Source organism: Taudactylus pleione, unplaced genomic scaffold (assembly GCF_031769625.1).
Source record: "Taudactylus pleione unplaced genomic scaffold, aTauple2 ptg000018l, whole genome shotgun sequence".
In the NCBI taxonomy this organism is placed as follows: domain Eukaryota; kingdom Metazoa; phylum Chordata; class Amphibia; order Anura; family Myobatrachidae; genus Taudactylus; species Taudactylus pleione.
Window position 1 is genome coordinate 18,648,643 of NW_028284420.1, and position 17,814 is coordinate 18,666,456.

The following is a 17,814-nucleotide window of genomic DNA, read 5'->3' on the forward strand; positions in this document are numbered from 1 at the left end:
ATTTTTGATCCCTGTACTTTATTGGTTTTATTTTTCCATTCATTTTTAATCTCCAAACTATAAATTATGTTCTCGCAGAATAAATTCCTGCATTTTAATACGTATTGAATGAATTTGGCTAGGATGGTGTTTCATTGGCACATCATGGTGCACCTATCCTCAACTCATGGTTTGAGGGGGGTGGGAAGGGGGAGACGGCCATTTTGTGGGGTGAAGCAGTGTTTATGGGAATGGAGCTTATGATTTCATTAGGAAGTAATTACATCAATTTGCTGCAATCTATTCATCGGATTATAGTGAAAGTAGAGATAGTTTTGCAGTAATAAAACATGCTTCTTGTTCAGCTTGTAAAGAGGAAGGCTACTGATATGATTTGCATATGTAGCAAAAAAAATTGTTTTTTCTTGCAGACCTATTATGAAGATATTTGTACAGTCTTGTATTTCCCATTTATTTTTTACTTACTTTGGCTGCATTAACGGATACCAATCATAATTTTTACATTAATTTATTGAGTACAGGTTAATTCAGTTGAAATGTAAGTGGGGAATCTCAAATCAAACAATTGTCTTCATAATGAAATTGATCATACTTCCATATCTGGTGATGTCATTATTTACTAGCTTATTAATAGGTTGAATATTGGTTCAGCCCACAAAATGGCCGCCTGCACTCTGTGTAGACAGAAGATACACTTTTAAATCTGCTGAGCAAGAATGTGGATATATCCATGCATGGAAGTCTATATAAACATGATTTTTATTAGGTTCACTGAATACTTGTAAACAGCATTTTTTCCACTAAGAGTGTTGGAATTATGCTGCATCTAAATTCTTGTCGAATGTATTCAGTCTTTTGGAATTTACACATATTATTAGTATGTACTAAAAAGCCCTGTAACTTAATCCTCCATATATACGTGGGAATGTAATTATCATATGTATCATATAAAGCTACTTTTCATTTAGGGTTGTTAGTATAAGCTTTTGGCTGCCAGGAGGTTAATGGTTCATTTGGAAATGAAAGTTGTCTTGTATGAGGATTTTGAGGTGATGTTGCTCTTATGGTCCAGTGTGTGTCTGACAACTATGAAAGTAGCAGGAGGTGGGCTCTGAAACAACCCAGGTTTCCACCTCTCTCTTACCCCTATTATTCCTTGCATTCCAGTAAATGCAGCTGCCAATCATTAGTGCTAATGAGTACCCTCATTCATAGGTGGGTCTCAGGTTTTCCCCCTCCCTTCATGCATGCTCTCTCCACCTCTACCACTCAGAAGCCCCCTTGCTCTCTACTTCCCTGGACCAGCAGACTGAAGTTTATCTGGAGTCAGACACCCCTCACTCAGGGGCTCCAATCCAGCCGAGAGGGGGACACTAGATCAGTTCGTAACAACTGAGGGGAGAAGGTTCCGGGTGACTATGGCCAGGTTCCCAGCTCTTGGGTTCCTTTTAATAACCCATCTAGTAACATCCCAAGGGCAGGTAAGCCATGTTCTGTTTTATGTGTCACTGAATTATTGAATAATTTTTATCACAATACGCCTGCTCCTTTTTATATCACTTGTGTTTCTGTGCTTATTCTGAGATGTCAAGGTTACCTCAGAAAATCTTTTATTTTTTGGCAAAGAAAATGTGTGCACACAACTTGATGTACATTTTTTAAAATCTGCATTAAAGTAGTCAGTATTTCTAAACGGTAGAACGTCTTAAATGATGCTGTTGTTTTTTTCCCTACGATGTGCTAAATGTCAGTGAGGTGTGAATTCAGCACCTCTGTGTCTTCCATTCTCACCACATTCTGAAGCAGAAACTAGTTTATAAGCTCAGAGTGGAGTTCTATGGTCCCCTGATAATATATTCGTTGTGCTTTGTCTCTTTCTGGACAGAAAATGTTCTGTAATACCTAGTCTATTAACAACATGCTACTGTATAGAACCACTGCTGTGTGAAATAGTGCATATTTGACACCTGATATCAGAAATGATCCATTTTCTTAAATATCTGCTTGAATTTGGATATTCAACAATGGTGCTTCTAAGTTGATATGTTGTGGCATATTGTCTTCAATACAGACACCTCAATGCCTTATTTTACCTTAGCTCCCCCTCTTCTGTGGAGTGTCAGCGATTGGACAATCCATCCTCCCTTGATAACAAAGACACACTTATATTCTTGCTTGTATGCTGAGCATTTTATCCCACATCCCCTCTGAGAAATCTTTGTTCATCATTAGCCATTTTCAGCTATGTAAACACATCCTAGATTTTGCTACACACAAACTGTAGCTCCCTGTCTGCCCAGACACTGCAGCATTTGTGTGCGTTCCCCTAATGACATTCTGGACGGACGTCTTAGTTTCTGCTGGAATTTCTCATTCCGTGGTCACACAGTCTGAAATCAACCTGGAGCAGTTCATATCAAATAGAAAGAGGAGACTACAATATCCTGGATATCAAATTAAAATTGAAATGATGAAAACAAGGCCTTGGGAATTGGAGTTGTGGTTATTTAATTTCATATACTTTTCCAATAGTCAGTTTTTTTTTTTAGAATGTGGCAGAACCTGCCCCAAACACAGCTGATGAGACATGTAGTTTACAAATATTACCATCCATTCACATAATGTTCTATCCATCTCTACATAACTATCATTATCATAAACAAACCACAATCCAGTAGTATTATGTAACATAATATCAGCTGATGGGCCCTTATTACAGATATGTTAAGTGATGGAATTCTAGCTATTCTGAGCTTACAGTCTAGTTACTGTTGGCTTTACACATATCTTAGTATTTCTTTTCAGCCTTTTAGTATGATTTACTCATCTGTGATTGTAAATAGGCAGCAGAGCATGAAGAGGAGTAACAAGTGGAAAGTGTGTATTCATATTATCTTGTTCACGTATCTGTTTTCACAATCCCGTTTTTAGTCTTGGTAGTGACACAACTATCTTGTAGCTTATTCTATACTTTGTAAACATTGAGGTCTGTTAATGGCATAAAAATGACTGATTTCTGATCGAAATGTTATGTGATAATTTCTAGGACTGTTAGGACACAGCAGTTAAGCTGGAAATCTCATTTCAGATGTTCTTTACTTAATCACACTGACTATATAAGAAGCATGTTGACTTTGTGATACCTCCCAGCCATTATAAGGCAACAAATGATATGTCTATGGAAAGAATCTGGACATTTTAATAAATATTTATTTTATGCCACACTTCTCCGCTGGACTAATGAGTCCAAATCTGGTAATAAATGAACCCTAAACACAGCATTTGTTTCTTGCATGAGTCAGCATATGTCCTTTTGTTTATTATGTTTCATATCACTTTGTATAAATGAATAAAAACCATTTCAGGTTTGCATGTTCATTCATATATTGGTCTATCTTCTCTGCTGTACATAAACCCTTTATACAGGGATATGACCCACTAAACTTGCAATCTATTTTGGTTGCCTCCCATACGAGGTGACCTTATGAGGATCTGACTTAAATTAAGGTCCTTTAATACTCTAATATGTATTTGTTTGGGGCTATTGTTTGACCCAATCAGAAAACATTTAGTGTATCCCAAGCAGTGTCAGTACCCTCCATTCATTGTGATTGTACTCCATGTGATCCTCCCTGTATGTCTCTCTTTTTTTTTTTTTTTTTTTTAGATCTTTGCCTATAAGTGACACTGTCCCTTTGTGTATCCTTTATACAGAGAGCTGGACCACCAGGACCCGCAGGTCCTCCGGGACCTCCTGGAATACCGGGCAAGGATGGAATAGATGTGAGTATTGGGGGAGAACTGATTGGCTGAGGGTGGCCAGACTGAGTAGGTAACATCAGTACGCACAGAAGCAATAGAAAGATTAACCCTCTCACAGCTGCAATGGATTCAGTATATTCATTTACAATATGTTGCTGTGGCAGGTAACTGGTTAAATGAATTCCTGTGTGCTAGAGACTGTGTTTATTCAGTGGAATATAAAGGATGCTCTGTGTGTACCCTGAGCAGCCCCCACCCCTCCCAGCCTCCTGCCAGGAGGGACCCGAGTCTGCACAGAGCTTTTTGTGTACTGCAGTCCCTGTAAGCTCAGCATCGCTTGCTAGTAAGAGCCTCAGTCTGTACAGAACATGTCTCTCTGTTTATTCTCCGCTTCGTCTCCAAGACTGTCTGTACATTTATTATTTTTTTTAATAATGCCAGTGTATTTTAGTCTAAATCTAACTAATACACTACACACTATACTTAGCAAACACATACTGACACAATGCACTGGACATCCCATACACTACTCGCTGGCACAATCCCGTGTTGGCCTTTGCCCCTCCAATTCGTCCCATTTGAGCTTTATGTTCCCTAAAGTGTCCCATTGGTGGTTTCTGTTTCCTGACCCTTTAATGGATATTTCTATAAATGTTCCCTAAACTGTCACATTCATTTTCCTGTGAAAGGCCTGTACTTAGTATGCTGTTTTTTTCCTGTGTAGTGCAACGTTCCATCCCCAAATCACCTCATCATTGTGCCTCCATTCTGTCTGTGCTTGCCGATAAAAAAAATTTGTACACTCGCTTATAAATATGTATCAGTTGTGTGCTCTGGATCTAATGAAAGTTTTATAAATGATCATCATTCATGTGCATTCAATATAAACTCAGTCTTATTCAATAATGTGAGGAACCAGCATGCACTAGACTAGAGAATCTTTTATATTTGTACAGAACTTCAGTACCATGTTAATGGTGGTTAATCTTGAATTTTGTTCCCTGCCATCTTGCACGTCTCAGAAGTATAATGTCTGCTTACTTAGGGCCTGATTCAGAGATGCACGCAATGGTGATTTTTACGCAGAACGAGCGTTTTCTTTTTGCCATTGCACATGCGTCAAAGTCACACTGCGCACGTGTAGCAATTGTCTTGCTATTCCGCACACATAGAGAACCCATTCACAAAGTGAGTGACAGGAAGTCAGTGTTTGGCGGAGGTAACGGGTGGTTAGAAAACACAGGTGTGTATTACCACTTAAACGCCGTAACATGGCTGTGCATAAATTAGCCATTTCGATCACATCTGCAGCATGAGAGCTCTCTGTGTGTCAGAAGAGCCTCTGCTTTTGGGTCAGACTTCCCGCAAGGCCTGCATCGCTGGTTGACTTGCGAAGAGAAATCCATTCGGATCCCACCGCCCCGTCCAACGGTCACTCATGCGCAGTAGCACTGGCAATTCACACTCGGCAGTGCTAATTTTCACTACTGTGGGAAGCAGCAACGAAGAACATCACAGAGACCGCTGATTTTCAGATCAGCTGTCTCCACACCGGAGCAATGTTGAATGCTGCTCGCAGCGAGTTGAAAACCTAATTCCTGATAATTAGCATAATGAATGAGCCCCTGAATCTTTTTAAGGAATTACAGATATTTTTTATTCCAATCTGAATGTTGGGTTTGGGTGGGTTTTCACAGCCATGGAACGTTATAAGAGTGCACACAAGTATCTATCCATGTTGTACTTGTTGACCCTGATTACTGAGCTTGCCATTCAGCAGGGGGCCATATAAAGCCCGTGGAATCATTTGGTCTGGCCCTCTGAGCTTTTTTCTGCTAGTCAGCCTCATCTGGCAGGGCACCCTGCAGCCAGAATCTATGCAGCAGTGCCACCTGAAGTGTCCTAAGGGCGCTTCAGAGGGTCATACCGCTGCCCTTTCAACTCCTTGCTGTAATCATCAGCGATTGTGGCCCCGCCCCTGTGTGACATCAAACGGAGGGGGCGTGGTGTGCACGGGCCGGCGAATAATGTTATATTATCAAAATGGCCCTTGGCAGAAAAAAAGTTTCCCACCCCTGGCATAGGGATGCAATCAGGAAGCCGGCTGACATTATACTGACAGCCGGCTTCCTGACTGTCATATCCCGGCGAGGGTGAAATGCCCGGCGTCTAGATGTAGACGCTGCTCATTTCACCCGACGCCGGGAAACCGGTGCCCGTCATCCCGATCGAAGGGATGCCGGCCGTCGCAAGCGGACAGCCGCGGGTGTGGGAGGGTTAGGTTTAGGGCTCCTGGGGGGGACTTAGGGTTAGGCACCCCCCCGGGAGGTTATGGTTAGGCTAGGGGGAGGGAGGGTTAGGCACCCCCGGGGGGAGGTTAGGGTTAGGCAACCCCCCGGGAGGTTAGGGTTAGGCTAGGGGGAGGGAGGGTTAGGCACCCCCGGGGGGAGGTTAGGCTTAGGCACCCCCCCGGGGGACTTAGGTTTAGGCAGCGGGGAAGGTGGGGATTAGGGTTAGGCACTTGGGGGGGAGGTTAGGGTTAGGCACCCCTAAGGGAGGGTTAGGGGGGTAGGTTAGTTAATACTTACCTAGGGACGATAGAGATTTCCAGCGCTGTCGGGCTGTCGCTACCGGGATCTGTTCCAGTGTCGGGCTGCCGCTGCCGGGAATCGAACCGCCGGCCATGCGGCCGCCGGTCTTTCATACCGATTCCCTGGCATATAGTATGTATTCTTGGTATCTATGTAAAACAGATTGTTAATGCACACGGACCATACAGGAAACCAATGACCGACATTGGAACATGTGTGCCCAATGCTCTCTCTGGCACAGGGCACCAAAAAGTCTAGTTACGGCTCTGGAGTGACACATACACTCCCCTTATATAGTGGCGTATCAGAAAGCCAACTTATCAAAGCACTTCAGTATAAAATACCATGATAAAAGTAAGCTTTTATTAAGATATCAATTATTAGAATAATCTGTTTTGTTTATCATTTACCTTTTAAACACCCAAACTTGTGTATTTGTATACAATTGGAAAGTGTACAAAAGTGAATCAGCATTTCAAAGCATGACATACGCCAGTGTTGGCTAACCTTGACACTCCAGCTGTTGTGGAACTATATATCCCAGCATGCCCTGCCACAGTTTTAGCATGCCCTAATAGCAAAACTGTAGCAGTGCATGCTGGGTTATGTAGTTCCATAACAGCTGGAGTGTCAAGGTTAGCCAACACTGACATACGCTGTACTAACACTCCCTGCTCCTAAACCTAGGACTTCACATAATCACACATATAGAGTCCTCATAAATGAGTTCCTATAGAAGAAAGTTTTATGTGTCCGTTTGATATTTAGTATGTCAGTAACAACAGTCATGGACATGACTGGCCTGCTTGCAAACAGTCAGCAGGTCACTGATTGCTGACCTTCCCTATCAGAATCCTCAACAGACCTAGCTGGGTTCAGGCTAGATATGAAATAACACCTCACTCGCACCTATGACACATGCAATCCTCAACAGAACCCAGCTTGGCTCAGCCTCAGGCTAGAATTACATAACACCTCTATCAGGTGTTACCACTAACCTACAGCACTGATGATCAATGCAGGGAATCACCTATTAACCAACCACTATAATAGCCTGCTCAGTCTATTTCTCAGTGCCTGAGTATCAATTGTGTTCTCATAGATGATCCTGCTTCAGAACTATACTTTCTAGTATAGTTTGCTTCCAGTGTTGTTTTAACTCCAGTGTTTGGTCACTTCCACAGCAGCACATCCTTATATCAGCTTAGCACTCTGCTGCTTTCACGGTGGAAACCAACTACACTGGGCTGCGTCCTGGGCCCTGACTGAGTAAAGTCCATATGCTCTTGCAGGGATTCCTAGAGAAGCCTGATTGGGGTCTTAGACTCTGAGCCAGGGTATTTGGTTGCACCATTTTGCATTTATAAATCTGTATGTGTGTACTCTGATACACTTGCTGTCTGTTTTCAGCTGCTCCAGGGATATTGCAATATACTCCATAGAAGCAAAATCAAAATAGACAAGACCTTTACTCTTGGTGCTTGTCTACCAGTCCATTAGACTACACCCATCTCATGTTCCCTCCTTGAAAACACATATGAATTGCTTACACATAAGAGGCACTTGACACACTTCACAACTTCCCAGAGTCAGGACTCTTACCAAAACCAGAGCAGCGAAGAGGTATATCTTAATATTATCTATATCAGTAATTTCCAACCCGCATTTCCATTGATGGTGTTTCCAGCAGAGTCCTCATACCAGCTAAGTACTCTGTTGCTTTCACAGTGAGAACAAACTACACTTCGCACTGACCTGGGTCCTCACTAAGTAAAGTCCATATCCTCTTGAGGGGATCCCTGGTGAAGTCCGGTGGAGACCTTAGACTCATTGCCAGTGTATTTTGTTCCGCCAATTTCACCTGTTTACATGATAATTAGTGTTCATTGGTGTACTCCGGTTTTAAGCTTCAGGGTTATTGCATCTACTCCGTGTATCTCATTGCACGCTACATGCTGTTCCCACAGTGCCAACACCTTTGTGTGCCTATTTCTCGCTATGTGCTGTACAAACCGTGCCAGTGTATATGTCTACTGTATTACACGCTACTAAACTATCACCTCTCGTAGTATCGCAGTTATACCCATTTCAGTGTGTTCCCCTGTAGAAGCAAAATACCAAGGCATCACATAGTCACATTTTCATGGTTTGTTAGAAGAGTTTTTTTTAGGCTTAAGCTGGGCACACACTATATAATTACCTGGCAAATCAGCTGAAAATTGTTTGATTGGCTAGAGAATGGTATAATGTGTACACACGTACATTCACCATGTATCACAGATAGATCGGTCTCATTGCATCATTGGATCTACAAGCATACTTAAAAGATGAGTTAAGTGTGCTTACAGTATTCTGCGCATTATACAATGTGTACAGTCTGACAGACGACTTTCCGAAAGATCTTGCACAGATGCAAATTAAGGCATTTTTGCATTTGTCCTAGTCGTACGGATCTCTTTCTATGAAATTAGGAATTTCAGGGCAGCAACAATGTATTGCGCATGGAACTACCCTCTCTTGTGGGAGTGTCATGAGAGTGTCGTGGGCGTGTATCAAAAGCTCAGTGCGAGTGAGTCGTGCATACTGTAAAGGGAAGCCTGTTTCTGATGGATCTCTTCCACGCAGCATGGGGCTGGTGCATGTGCTAGACCTGATGAAGTTGCTGCAGCTGGTGTAAAATCAATGGGCGGCACGGGTTTCTGCTTACAGATGCATAGACCTAGAAAAACTGGCATTAGCATAAGGCAGTTAATCAGGATTCCGCACCTACCTGCAGCTAAACCCAGTTTGCCTGCAATTCAAAATCAGCCCCTCTGTCAGGTCCTTTACTGGTGTGATCAACATAAGTCTGGGTAGCAGTCTGGAAGTCGGCGGTCACAATGCCGGCTGCCGTCTTCCTGACTGCTCGATCTCGGCAAGGTACAAATGACAGGTGTCGAAATCTTTACGCCTGTCATTAGACCTATGCCGGGAGCCCGACACCCGGCTTACCGATCGAAGGCAAGCCGGGCGCCGGGAGCGGATAGCTGCGCGGGGGGGGGGTTAGGTTAGGGGCTCCCGGTGGGGACTTAGGGTTAGGCACCACCCCGGGAGGTTAGGGTTAGGCTAGGGGAAGGGGGGGGGTTAGGTTAGGCACCCCTAAGGGAGGGTTAGGTTGGTTATACTTACCCTAAGGATGATCAGGATTTCCTCCTCTGTCGGGATTCCATAAGTCTAGTTGTGAACTAACAAACCATGATCACGTGAAGGCTAGATATTTAAAGTGTCTAGCTAATAGGCAATCATGTTAATCAGTGCTGTAAAGAAGTATATAAAGGCTGAGAATAGCTAAATTAATCTCATCAAACATAAATCCGTTTCTAGTTTTTACTCTCCTATCATCTGACTACATACAAACATATTCAATTGAAATGTTGAGTAAAAAAAAAAATGTGCTTTAAACTTTTAAATTAATTTTCTTTGAAAACTAAAAGCGTATTACAAGTTAACAAAAAATACTTATTAAATGTTGAAACAATCAGAAAATGTAAAATATTAGTAATGTAGAACCATAAGGCCTAATTTCTGAAGAAGACAGGATGTGATTGCGCTGAATGCACTTCTAACACTCTTAACGTTTTGGTTAAAAAATGCACACTTGTCACACCAGGGCTGTCATATTTGTGACCAAATATTGTGGCATTTGCTGAGCCAAAATTAATGCATTGTAATAGTTTTGCCAAGAAAAGAACTCCCTCTTCTCTGTTGCAAAGCTGATTATTGTAACACAATTGTTAAGATAAATATTTATTAATGATTTAAGTGTGCTTGGTATGCACAACATGCATTTGATGAAAAAAAAAAATCAACTGTGTGTGAACTGATTCTTCAGTCGTTGTGTTCGCAGTTTTGTGTCTGGGGGGCCTATTCATCAAAACATAGGGCCTGATTCATCACGGATTGTAATTGCAACAGCATACGCACATCGGCCGATGGTGCGTTTGGCACATGCGTATGCACCGAAGTGTGCGTGCGCAGCTCAGTATTGCGATCGCACTGCGGTCACATATGCAGATACAAAGCCATCGCCGAGTGAGTGACAGGACTTCATAATTTGGGGGTGGTGATGGGGAAGCAGTTGGATATGGAATGGGTATTCCCGTCAGCAGCAGCCCGACAGGAGCAGAGTGCGACGCAGCGGAAGCCCAACAGCGCTGGAAATCCCGATCGTGGATAGGTAAGTATCCACTAACCTAACCCTCCTTAGGGGTGCCTAACCCTAACTTCCCCCCCCCCCAAGTGCCTAACCCTAACCACCCCCTTCCCCGCTACCTAAACCTAAGTCCCCCGGGGGGGTGCCTAACCCTAAGTCCCCCCCGGGAGCCCTAAACCTAACCCCCCCCCCCGCGCGGCTGTCCGCTTGCGGCGCCCGGCATCACTAAGATCGTGATGCCGGGCGCCGGTCTCCCGGCGTCGGGGAAATGCGGGCGTCTACATCTAGATGCCCGGCATTTCACCCTTGCCGTGATAAGACAGTCGGGAAGCCGGCTGCCGGTATATAGGCAGTCGGCTTCCCGTTGGAGATATACAGGCGTGCCTGTTCGTTTGACTGCCATTTCCTGGACGTGCATAAATTAGCCACTGCGATGGCATTCGCAGCTTGAGTACTCACTACGTGCGACGAGACTTACAATTTCTTAGACATGTCAGACTTGTTGTAATTCTGCATGAGGGTCCAATGGTACTCGATGTTACCGAGGTATACGCAGGACTGCAAGGTCTTACGGATGTGAGAAAGTGGTAGTGGACGTTTCTATGCTGACTGAGAAGTTGCAGACATTAGCAGCTTGAAGACAGGCTGCAAAGAAACTGAGCTGAAGCAGGAGAAAAGAGAACCTCCTCCCCACCCTTTCCCCCTGTCTATCTGCCCACACGGCCTACCACCAACCCTGCCAGTGTCTGCGGTCTTTTCTGTGTCCAGACTCCAGCCCAAACCGGCACCCCCCCATCCTACGTAAAGCTGCCACCGCCGGAGACTCTGCCCCCCGCCTATCTGCCCGCAGGCCTGAAAACCCCCCCGTCCACCAACTCTGCCTGTATCAGTGCCCAGACACCCCCCCATCCTCCACAAAGCTGCTACCGCTGGAGACTGTGCCCCCCCCCAATCTCGCTCAGAACTGCAGTCTTATGCAGGTCTCCCGCTGCTTCTGCTGTGCCCACTCCCTTGGCCCCGGCTCACAGGAGGAGAGCTTGGGGAGCCGGGAGGGAACATATTCAGGTAAGAGGACACAGCAGGCTCAGATCTTTTCAGATCCCTCTGCTGTATCGGGTGCTGTACGCCATCTCAGGATGCCGCACAGTATCACTGTCAAGTTCCGAAAAAAATGCTTTTTCAGAACTAGATGAATTACATAATTTCCACATCCCGATACTATAGTATAGGGACTGTGGAAATTATCAGAGGACAATTGTAACCAGGAGGTGTCAGTGATATCTCCTGCATTACATGAATGATGAATTACCCTGACACTTAATTTTCACCTACTTTTGTAGCAATGAAATGATGATGAATAGATTCATTACTTCACTACTATTCATTTATTTGCAAAGTGAGTGACAGGTAGTCAGCGTTCAGGGGAGGTAACACAAACGCAGGGACCGTTTTCTGCGCGTGCCTAAGTGAGCCTCTACGAGTTTGTGCACAGCTTGAGAGGACCCGGTGTCTTGAAATGGACATTCTGAGATAGCATGTTGTTGAGATGTTCGATGTGCTTTTGATATGTGACCGATGTTCCTGATATTTCGTCTTTTGTACACAAGCAGCGAATGTGAGATGCCAGAGGTGGGTATCTCTGTGCACAAGACAACAGCTAAGTCATTAGCATATGTTTGCAAGCTCGCTGCGTCTGAATTTGCCGTTGCTGGTGCAACTGCATTCAGCTCTGAATCAGGCCCATTGTTCCATACTGTAGGTCATAGTGACCTATGACACTTGGAACATACACTGTGGGCCTGATTCAGAAGTGCATGCAGTGGCGATGTCTGTCGCAAAGCGGCTGATGTTTTCAGTCTGCGCATGTGTCTGAGACGCAGATCCATGCAATTTCGGTGGGCGTTGCTGGGAGGTAACATTGGGGTGGCTAGCCAAAAGCATGCATGTCGCAAGCTGCAAAATAATGGTCACTACAGTGGCCATGTAAAGACTGAGAAATTGTACCTGCCATAGGGTATGTGCAGTCTCTAATGTTGCGACCATTATTTTGCCACTTATCCATTATGATTGTAAATGATCTAATGTTTGCACTGTCTGCCTGCTTACTTGACATACAGGATTAAATGAATGGTGATCAGTGGCATTAGCATGGGGAGGCTGCAGCCCTTACCAAATACTGCCAGGGGAGGGGGGTGCCGTTTAAACAATAAAATTAAGTGTGCTTCAAACGCTGCTGCCAAAGAACGATCATTAAACACACCAGAGAAGGATCAGCTGGTTCTCTGTATGATTGACAGGCGTGCCGCAATAGCTCGCCCCCAGACTCCTGTGTCAGCTAGAACTAGCCAACGGGAGTTAGCTAACATAGGAGTCTGGAGGCGGGCTAGTCAATCGGGCTTGTCAATCCCACAGAGATAACATGAAGGTGAGAAAGGGGATTCCGCACACGTTATATATACTAGAAAAAGAAAGATGACTCTTTTGTGGCGCACCCTTAAAAGAAAGGCATATTTGTTAAAATATAACGTTTAATGAATCTATTAAAACAGGATTACACATAAGCGTGCCTTACATGCAAAGTACAACATGAAAAAACATCAAAAGAGAAATTAAATAAAGAAGAACTATGTATACAATAAATTAAAACTTCTTGTTAGCTAAATATTCTGTACAAATAATAGTAGTCTGCTAAAGAAAGGAGAAGAAGTGCTTAAGTATTTCAATTAATGCACCAGGGTTTACTCTGTGATCAGGGAACTGATCTACAAATGTCCTACCCTTGCTACTTAATAAAGAAATTGCTTTCTCATACCCTTTTGCACCGCAGCTAAAATCCTGGTTATTGCAGGGTTAACCCGGGTTGTTGCTTGGTGTAAAAGGGGCCAGGGTTGGATTCCCAGATCGAGTGACCCAGCAATCCAACCTGGGTAGCTTGCAGGGTTTAACACTGAAATGACCCATGTAACCCTGCAGTGTAAACGTGAAACCCGGGTCATCTGATTCCGGGCCCGTTTAAAAGCATGTGGAGTTCTAGATTTCCCGGTACTTGGAGATGTCCTCTCCAAGCGCCGACAGAGCAGTTCCACTGCACACAGGTGCTGTATGAACGGCGCCGACCAGAAACAACCCGGGTCGGTACCGCGGTCTGACAGGGTTTGGAACAGTGACGTGTGGTGAGGTCAATGGCTGGGGAGGCACACGTGGGGATGGGTCCTAGTGCTGGGAGTCTGTCTCACCCACTACTCACTGTAACTTTCCCCTCACTACACTACGCTTCAGTTTCCATTGATTCTCCTACCTGCATCACTGTGTCGTCTTTTGATGCTGCTGACTGAGCTCCGATCTCTAAACACTGTATGCACTTACTGGTCAAATGGCATAACCAAGGTGTTCATCAGTGCTCAAGACACGTCCCCCATACTCAGAGGCATGCCTCTATTAGCTCTCTTTTTGTGCAGCTTACTGCCCATGGTGTGGCCCCGCAACCAGCTCTGCAAGCAGTGTCTGACTATACAGAAGCAAGGTTAAACTGTTGCTTCCTCATCTCTCATCTCCTTGCAGTCCCAGGGAGCTGCACAAAGCTGGTGAGTGTTAACTATAACAATTATTACAATAAACAGAGATGTTTATAAGTTATAAATATCTTCTTTGTATTATTCTAATAATTTTTATATCTTATCTCAGGTAGCTCTGCCTACCCTGACTGCACGTCTCTGGTTTGGAACCATGTCCAGGACTTTATGGCTGATACACACTAGACGCCTTTTATGAACGATATCGTTCAATGATATATTGTTCATATTGTCCAATGTGTATGAACTGAACGACCAACAATGCGCGCTCCCGCGGGTCGTTAACGATATCCCCATTCGGCTGAACATGCAGGTCAATCTGGGGATATTGTTAACGATGCCATGCAGCATGGCCCCGCTTCCCCCTCGCCATCATTCATCGTGGCCGACATCGGTAAGTGTGTATACACTTACCAATGTTTGCTCCCCCGCCGGGTCCCTTTGCTGACGATATCGCCGCTTACACACATCATCTAGTGTGTATGCGGCTTAAGTGTAACAAGGGTATGTGTGTGTTCAGCAGTATTAATATCCAAATGTGGACAAGAGCGAGATAATTATTTAAGAATTAATAATTGTGTATGTAACTTTTAATAAAGTTGATTATAGGTTAATGGAACTCTTCATTTGCAATTTCTTGTTATAGAAAAACTGAATTCTTAAATATACATTTAAATAGCACACGGTTGGTTATAATGGTAAAAAAAAGTGTGACATTGTTGGTCCTGTCACAATCAGGAATACACATGAGTAACAAAATTGCTCAATGGGTTAAAGGGCTCATACACTACCGACGAATTGCTGCATTGCAGGATTAATATATGATCGTGATTTGCACATTGGTGAAATTTAATATGGAGAATTTCAATGAACCTCCCACGGATCACGGAACATCTGTGGGTGTTTCCAATCTGATCGCAGGATCGTGCGACCGGTCGGTAGGTGTACGGGGGCCTTTATTTGCAATGTGTTTACATATGCTGCCCAGTATCTCATATGGCTATCGCAATGAAACTAAGGCCTGATTCATTACGGAACACTATTGTAATCGCAACTACAATTACGCACGCAGTCTCACTCCAAAAATATGCTAATAATTGCAATTGGAATGCCGTCGCAGCCAAACACAGGGAAGCCCACTTTACCTCATATACATCCATAATACTTTGCAAGGCAGCAAAGCCATTGGTAACATTGAGTACCAGTGGAGCTTACACACACACCTTGCACACTGTATTACTTTACTCAGAGATTTGCTAACCTGATAGCACGGAGTGAAAGCCCAAGTTGCGTATGTTATCGCAGTGGCTAATTATGCACGCTCCTGTAACTGCGTTCACAGCACTGGCACGCCTGCGCGAAAAAAAATATGCACTCCCAGTCTGTCCAAATCATGATCTAATTAGATGAAAATAAGGCACTCCCGTTTAAGCTGCTAGAATCAGCACTAGCCTGGGAAATTGGCACAGTAACCAGCTACGTGATTTTATACATAGGGGTGTATTCATGAAGATCTGCGGTAAAGAATTATTACTTATCACTATAGATCGCATCTATAGTTTTGATAAGTAGCAATTCATGTACACTTACTAGTGGTGTGATGCAATGCGGTATATTGCAGAACGGCGATCAGGTTTTCACCTAGGTTTCTCCGTTTTATTCGGGGGTTTATTCTTACAACAATTTTACTGCACATGTGTCTGGCGGCTAAGAGGAATAATCAGTGAAAAAAACAAAGCTGACAGATAGCAAAAAGCAGACAGCTATCAGAAGACAAGCTGCAGCGGGGGCTGACGGGAGACCAGGGGGCGGAGCCACCACTCGGGTTTGCAAGCAGGCATGGGTATGTGTGCTTTTTCTGTCTTTCTGGGGTCTATTCATACTGCAGTGAAAAGTCCTGTTTAGCTGAAAATGGCTTGTCACTGCTTTTTCGGCGATTCATAGAGGGGGTTACCGTGGAGAAGGGTATTCCTTCTCTAGCGGCACCCCTGCTTCGTGCATGAATCGCATCCCCATACTTTTTCATGGTGAGTGCAATTCATAAAGGAATTGTGAGGAGGCATGGCCACACCTCCACTAGTTAGCCACACCCCAGTGCCCAGGTCCATCACTGCTCTCATTGGCACTGAACTGAATTAGAGCAATAACGAATGAGGGTTGGGTTTTCCTGTCATTAAATTGTATTACATGCCTTCCCTTAGCCAGGCAGTTGCATGGTTTATCCTTAAATACTCCCTGCAGTGACTAGAGCTGGAGAAATCTGTAAGGATGGTTCCTCGCTTCCCTCCGTTTTGGAGGTTCATATTAAGCACGCATTTCCCCTATCTCTGTCAACAGCACACATTGTTTTTAAGGGATGCAGTTAAGATGCTGGCGGTCGGGATGCAGCTAAGATGAAGACTCGGCGCCGGAATACCAACCTGTGGCCCGAAAACCGGCGCCGGAATCCCGAACGTAGGTATAGCAGGGCGGCTAGGTCTACCCTGGGGGGGGGGAGGCTAGGTTTAAGCACCACCGGGGGAGGGTTGGGTTTTGGTACCAAGGGGCAGGGCCGCAACTAGGGGGGGTCTAGAGGTGCACGTGCACCGGGTGCTGGAATGCAGAGGGTGAAAAAGGGATGACTCACGGTGGCTTGAGGGCTGCAGAGTCAGAAAACGGCCATCCAAAAATGGCCGCCGCCAAGGAGGAGACAGATGCTACAGGTCCTTACTGGTCCTCTAGTGTCTGTCTCCTCCTTGGCGGTGGCCATTTTTGGATGGTCCCAGCTCACTGTCCAGCAGCAGTAACGGGTACACCATCGCTTGCTGGAGTGCAGGCTGAGAGTTATCAGGTTGGAGCCTTCCTATCCCCTACTGCAGGTGTTAGCAGGGCTTCCCGGACAGAGCCAAATTCCTTCTCAGACACTCCTCAATTCCTGCCACATCCCGGTTTTGCAATGGTATCAGTCTTGTGGGTGTTTCTGTTTTTCACTGTCTCCTGTGCTTCACTATATGAGACATGCAGAAAAGATTTTTATTTCCAGAGGCAAATGTCTTCATCTATCTCCATGGGTTAGGGTTAGACTTTTTTGGTTAAGGTTAGGCTAAAATATGTAAAAAATATAACATTGTGAATCCCCCGTGTCAAAATTCAAACTGCAATGAGAATCTTATCTGGGCAGCTCCACGGAGGAGGACTCATGGTCTATCATAAGATTGAAAGTGTTTAAATGATCTATCGTCGTGCAAGTTAAGGACTTTAAAGCCTTATAAAGGTGTTACACCTCCAGGTTGCGTAAAATATACAGTTCCATCTCCCCTCGGTGTTGGAGTGGTTGTGGCAGTAAAGGCTTCTTCCATCAACTCCTTACCCAAAAACTGTATACTAACATTCTGGTGTCGACATGTCAACATTTGAACTATGTAGACTTTTGTGAATGATATATACTACAGAGATAGAGACCAGCCATTTAGGCCTGAAATAAACCATGGCAAGGAAATTAAATAAAATTACTAGAACATATCCTCTATAGTTTCTTGTCATTATCCAGATCCGACACAGTGCAGTGTGTCAGGCTGATCTCATAGTCTCCTTTCCAAGTATAAACTTATATATAGTTTTGTATCCCCACACAGATAGATGTGTCCTCTTACACCTATGCATTTTGAGCCATATGGACCGAGACGCCTGAGGCAGCTTAAATGCTCCGCCATGGGTA

At 44.4% G+C, this 17,814-nt stretch overlaps 1 protein-coding gene across 1 annotated transcript in view; it reads left to right on the plus strand.

The window, feature by feature from the left end:
* The first annotated feature begins 1,219 nt into the window (after window positions 1–1,219).
* COL9A3 (collagen type IX alpha 3 chain) overlaps window positions 1,220–17,814 on the plus strand; it is a 72,049-nt gene continuing 55,454 nt past the window's right edge. The window contains exons 1-2 of the mRNA XM_088442809.1: window positions 1,220–1,481; window positions 3,715–3,783. Of these exons, the coding sequence (XP_088298935.1) occupies window positions 1,419–1,481; window positions 3,715–3,783 (132 nt within the window). The 5' untranslated portion in view covers window positions 1,220–1,418. The remainder of the gene's footprint in view (window positions 1,482–3,714; window positions 3,784–17,814) is intronic.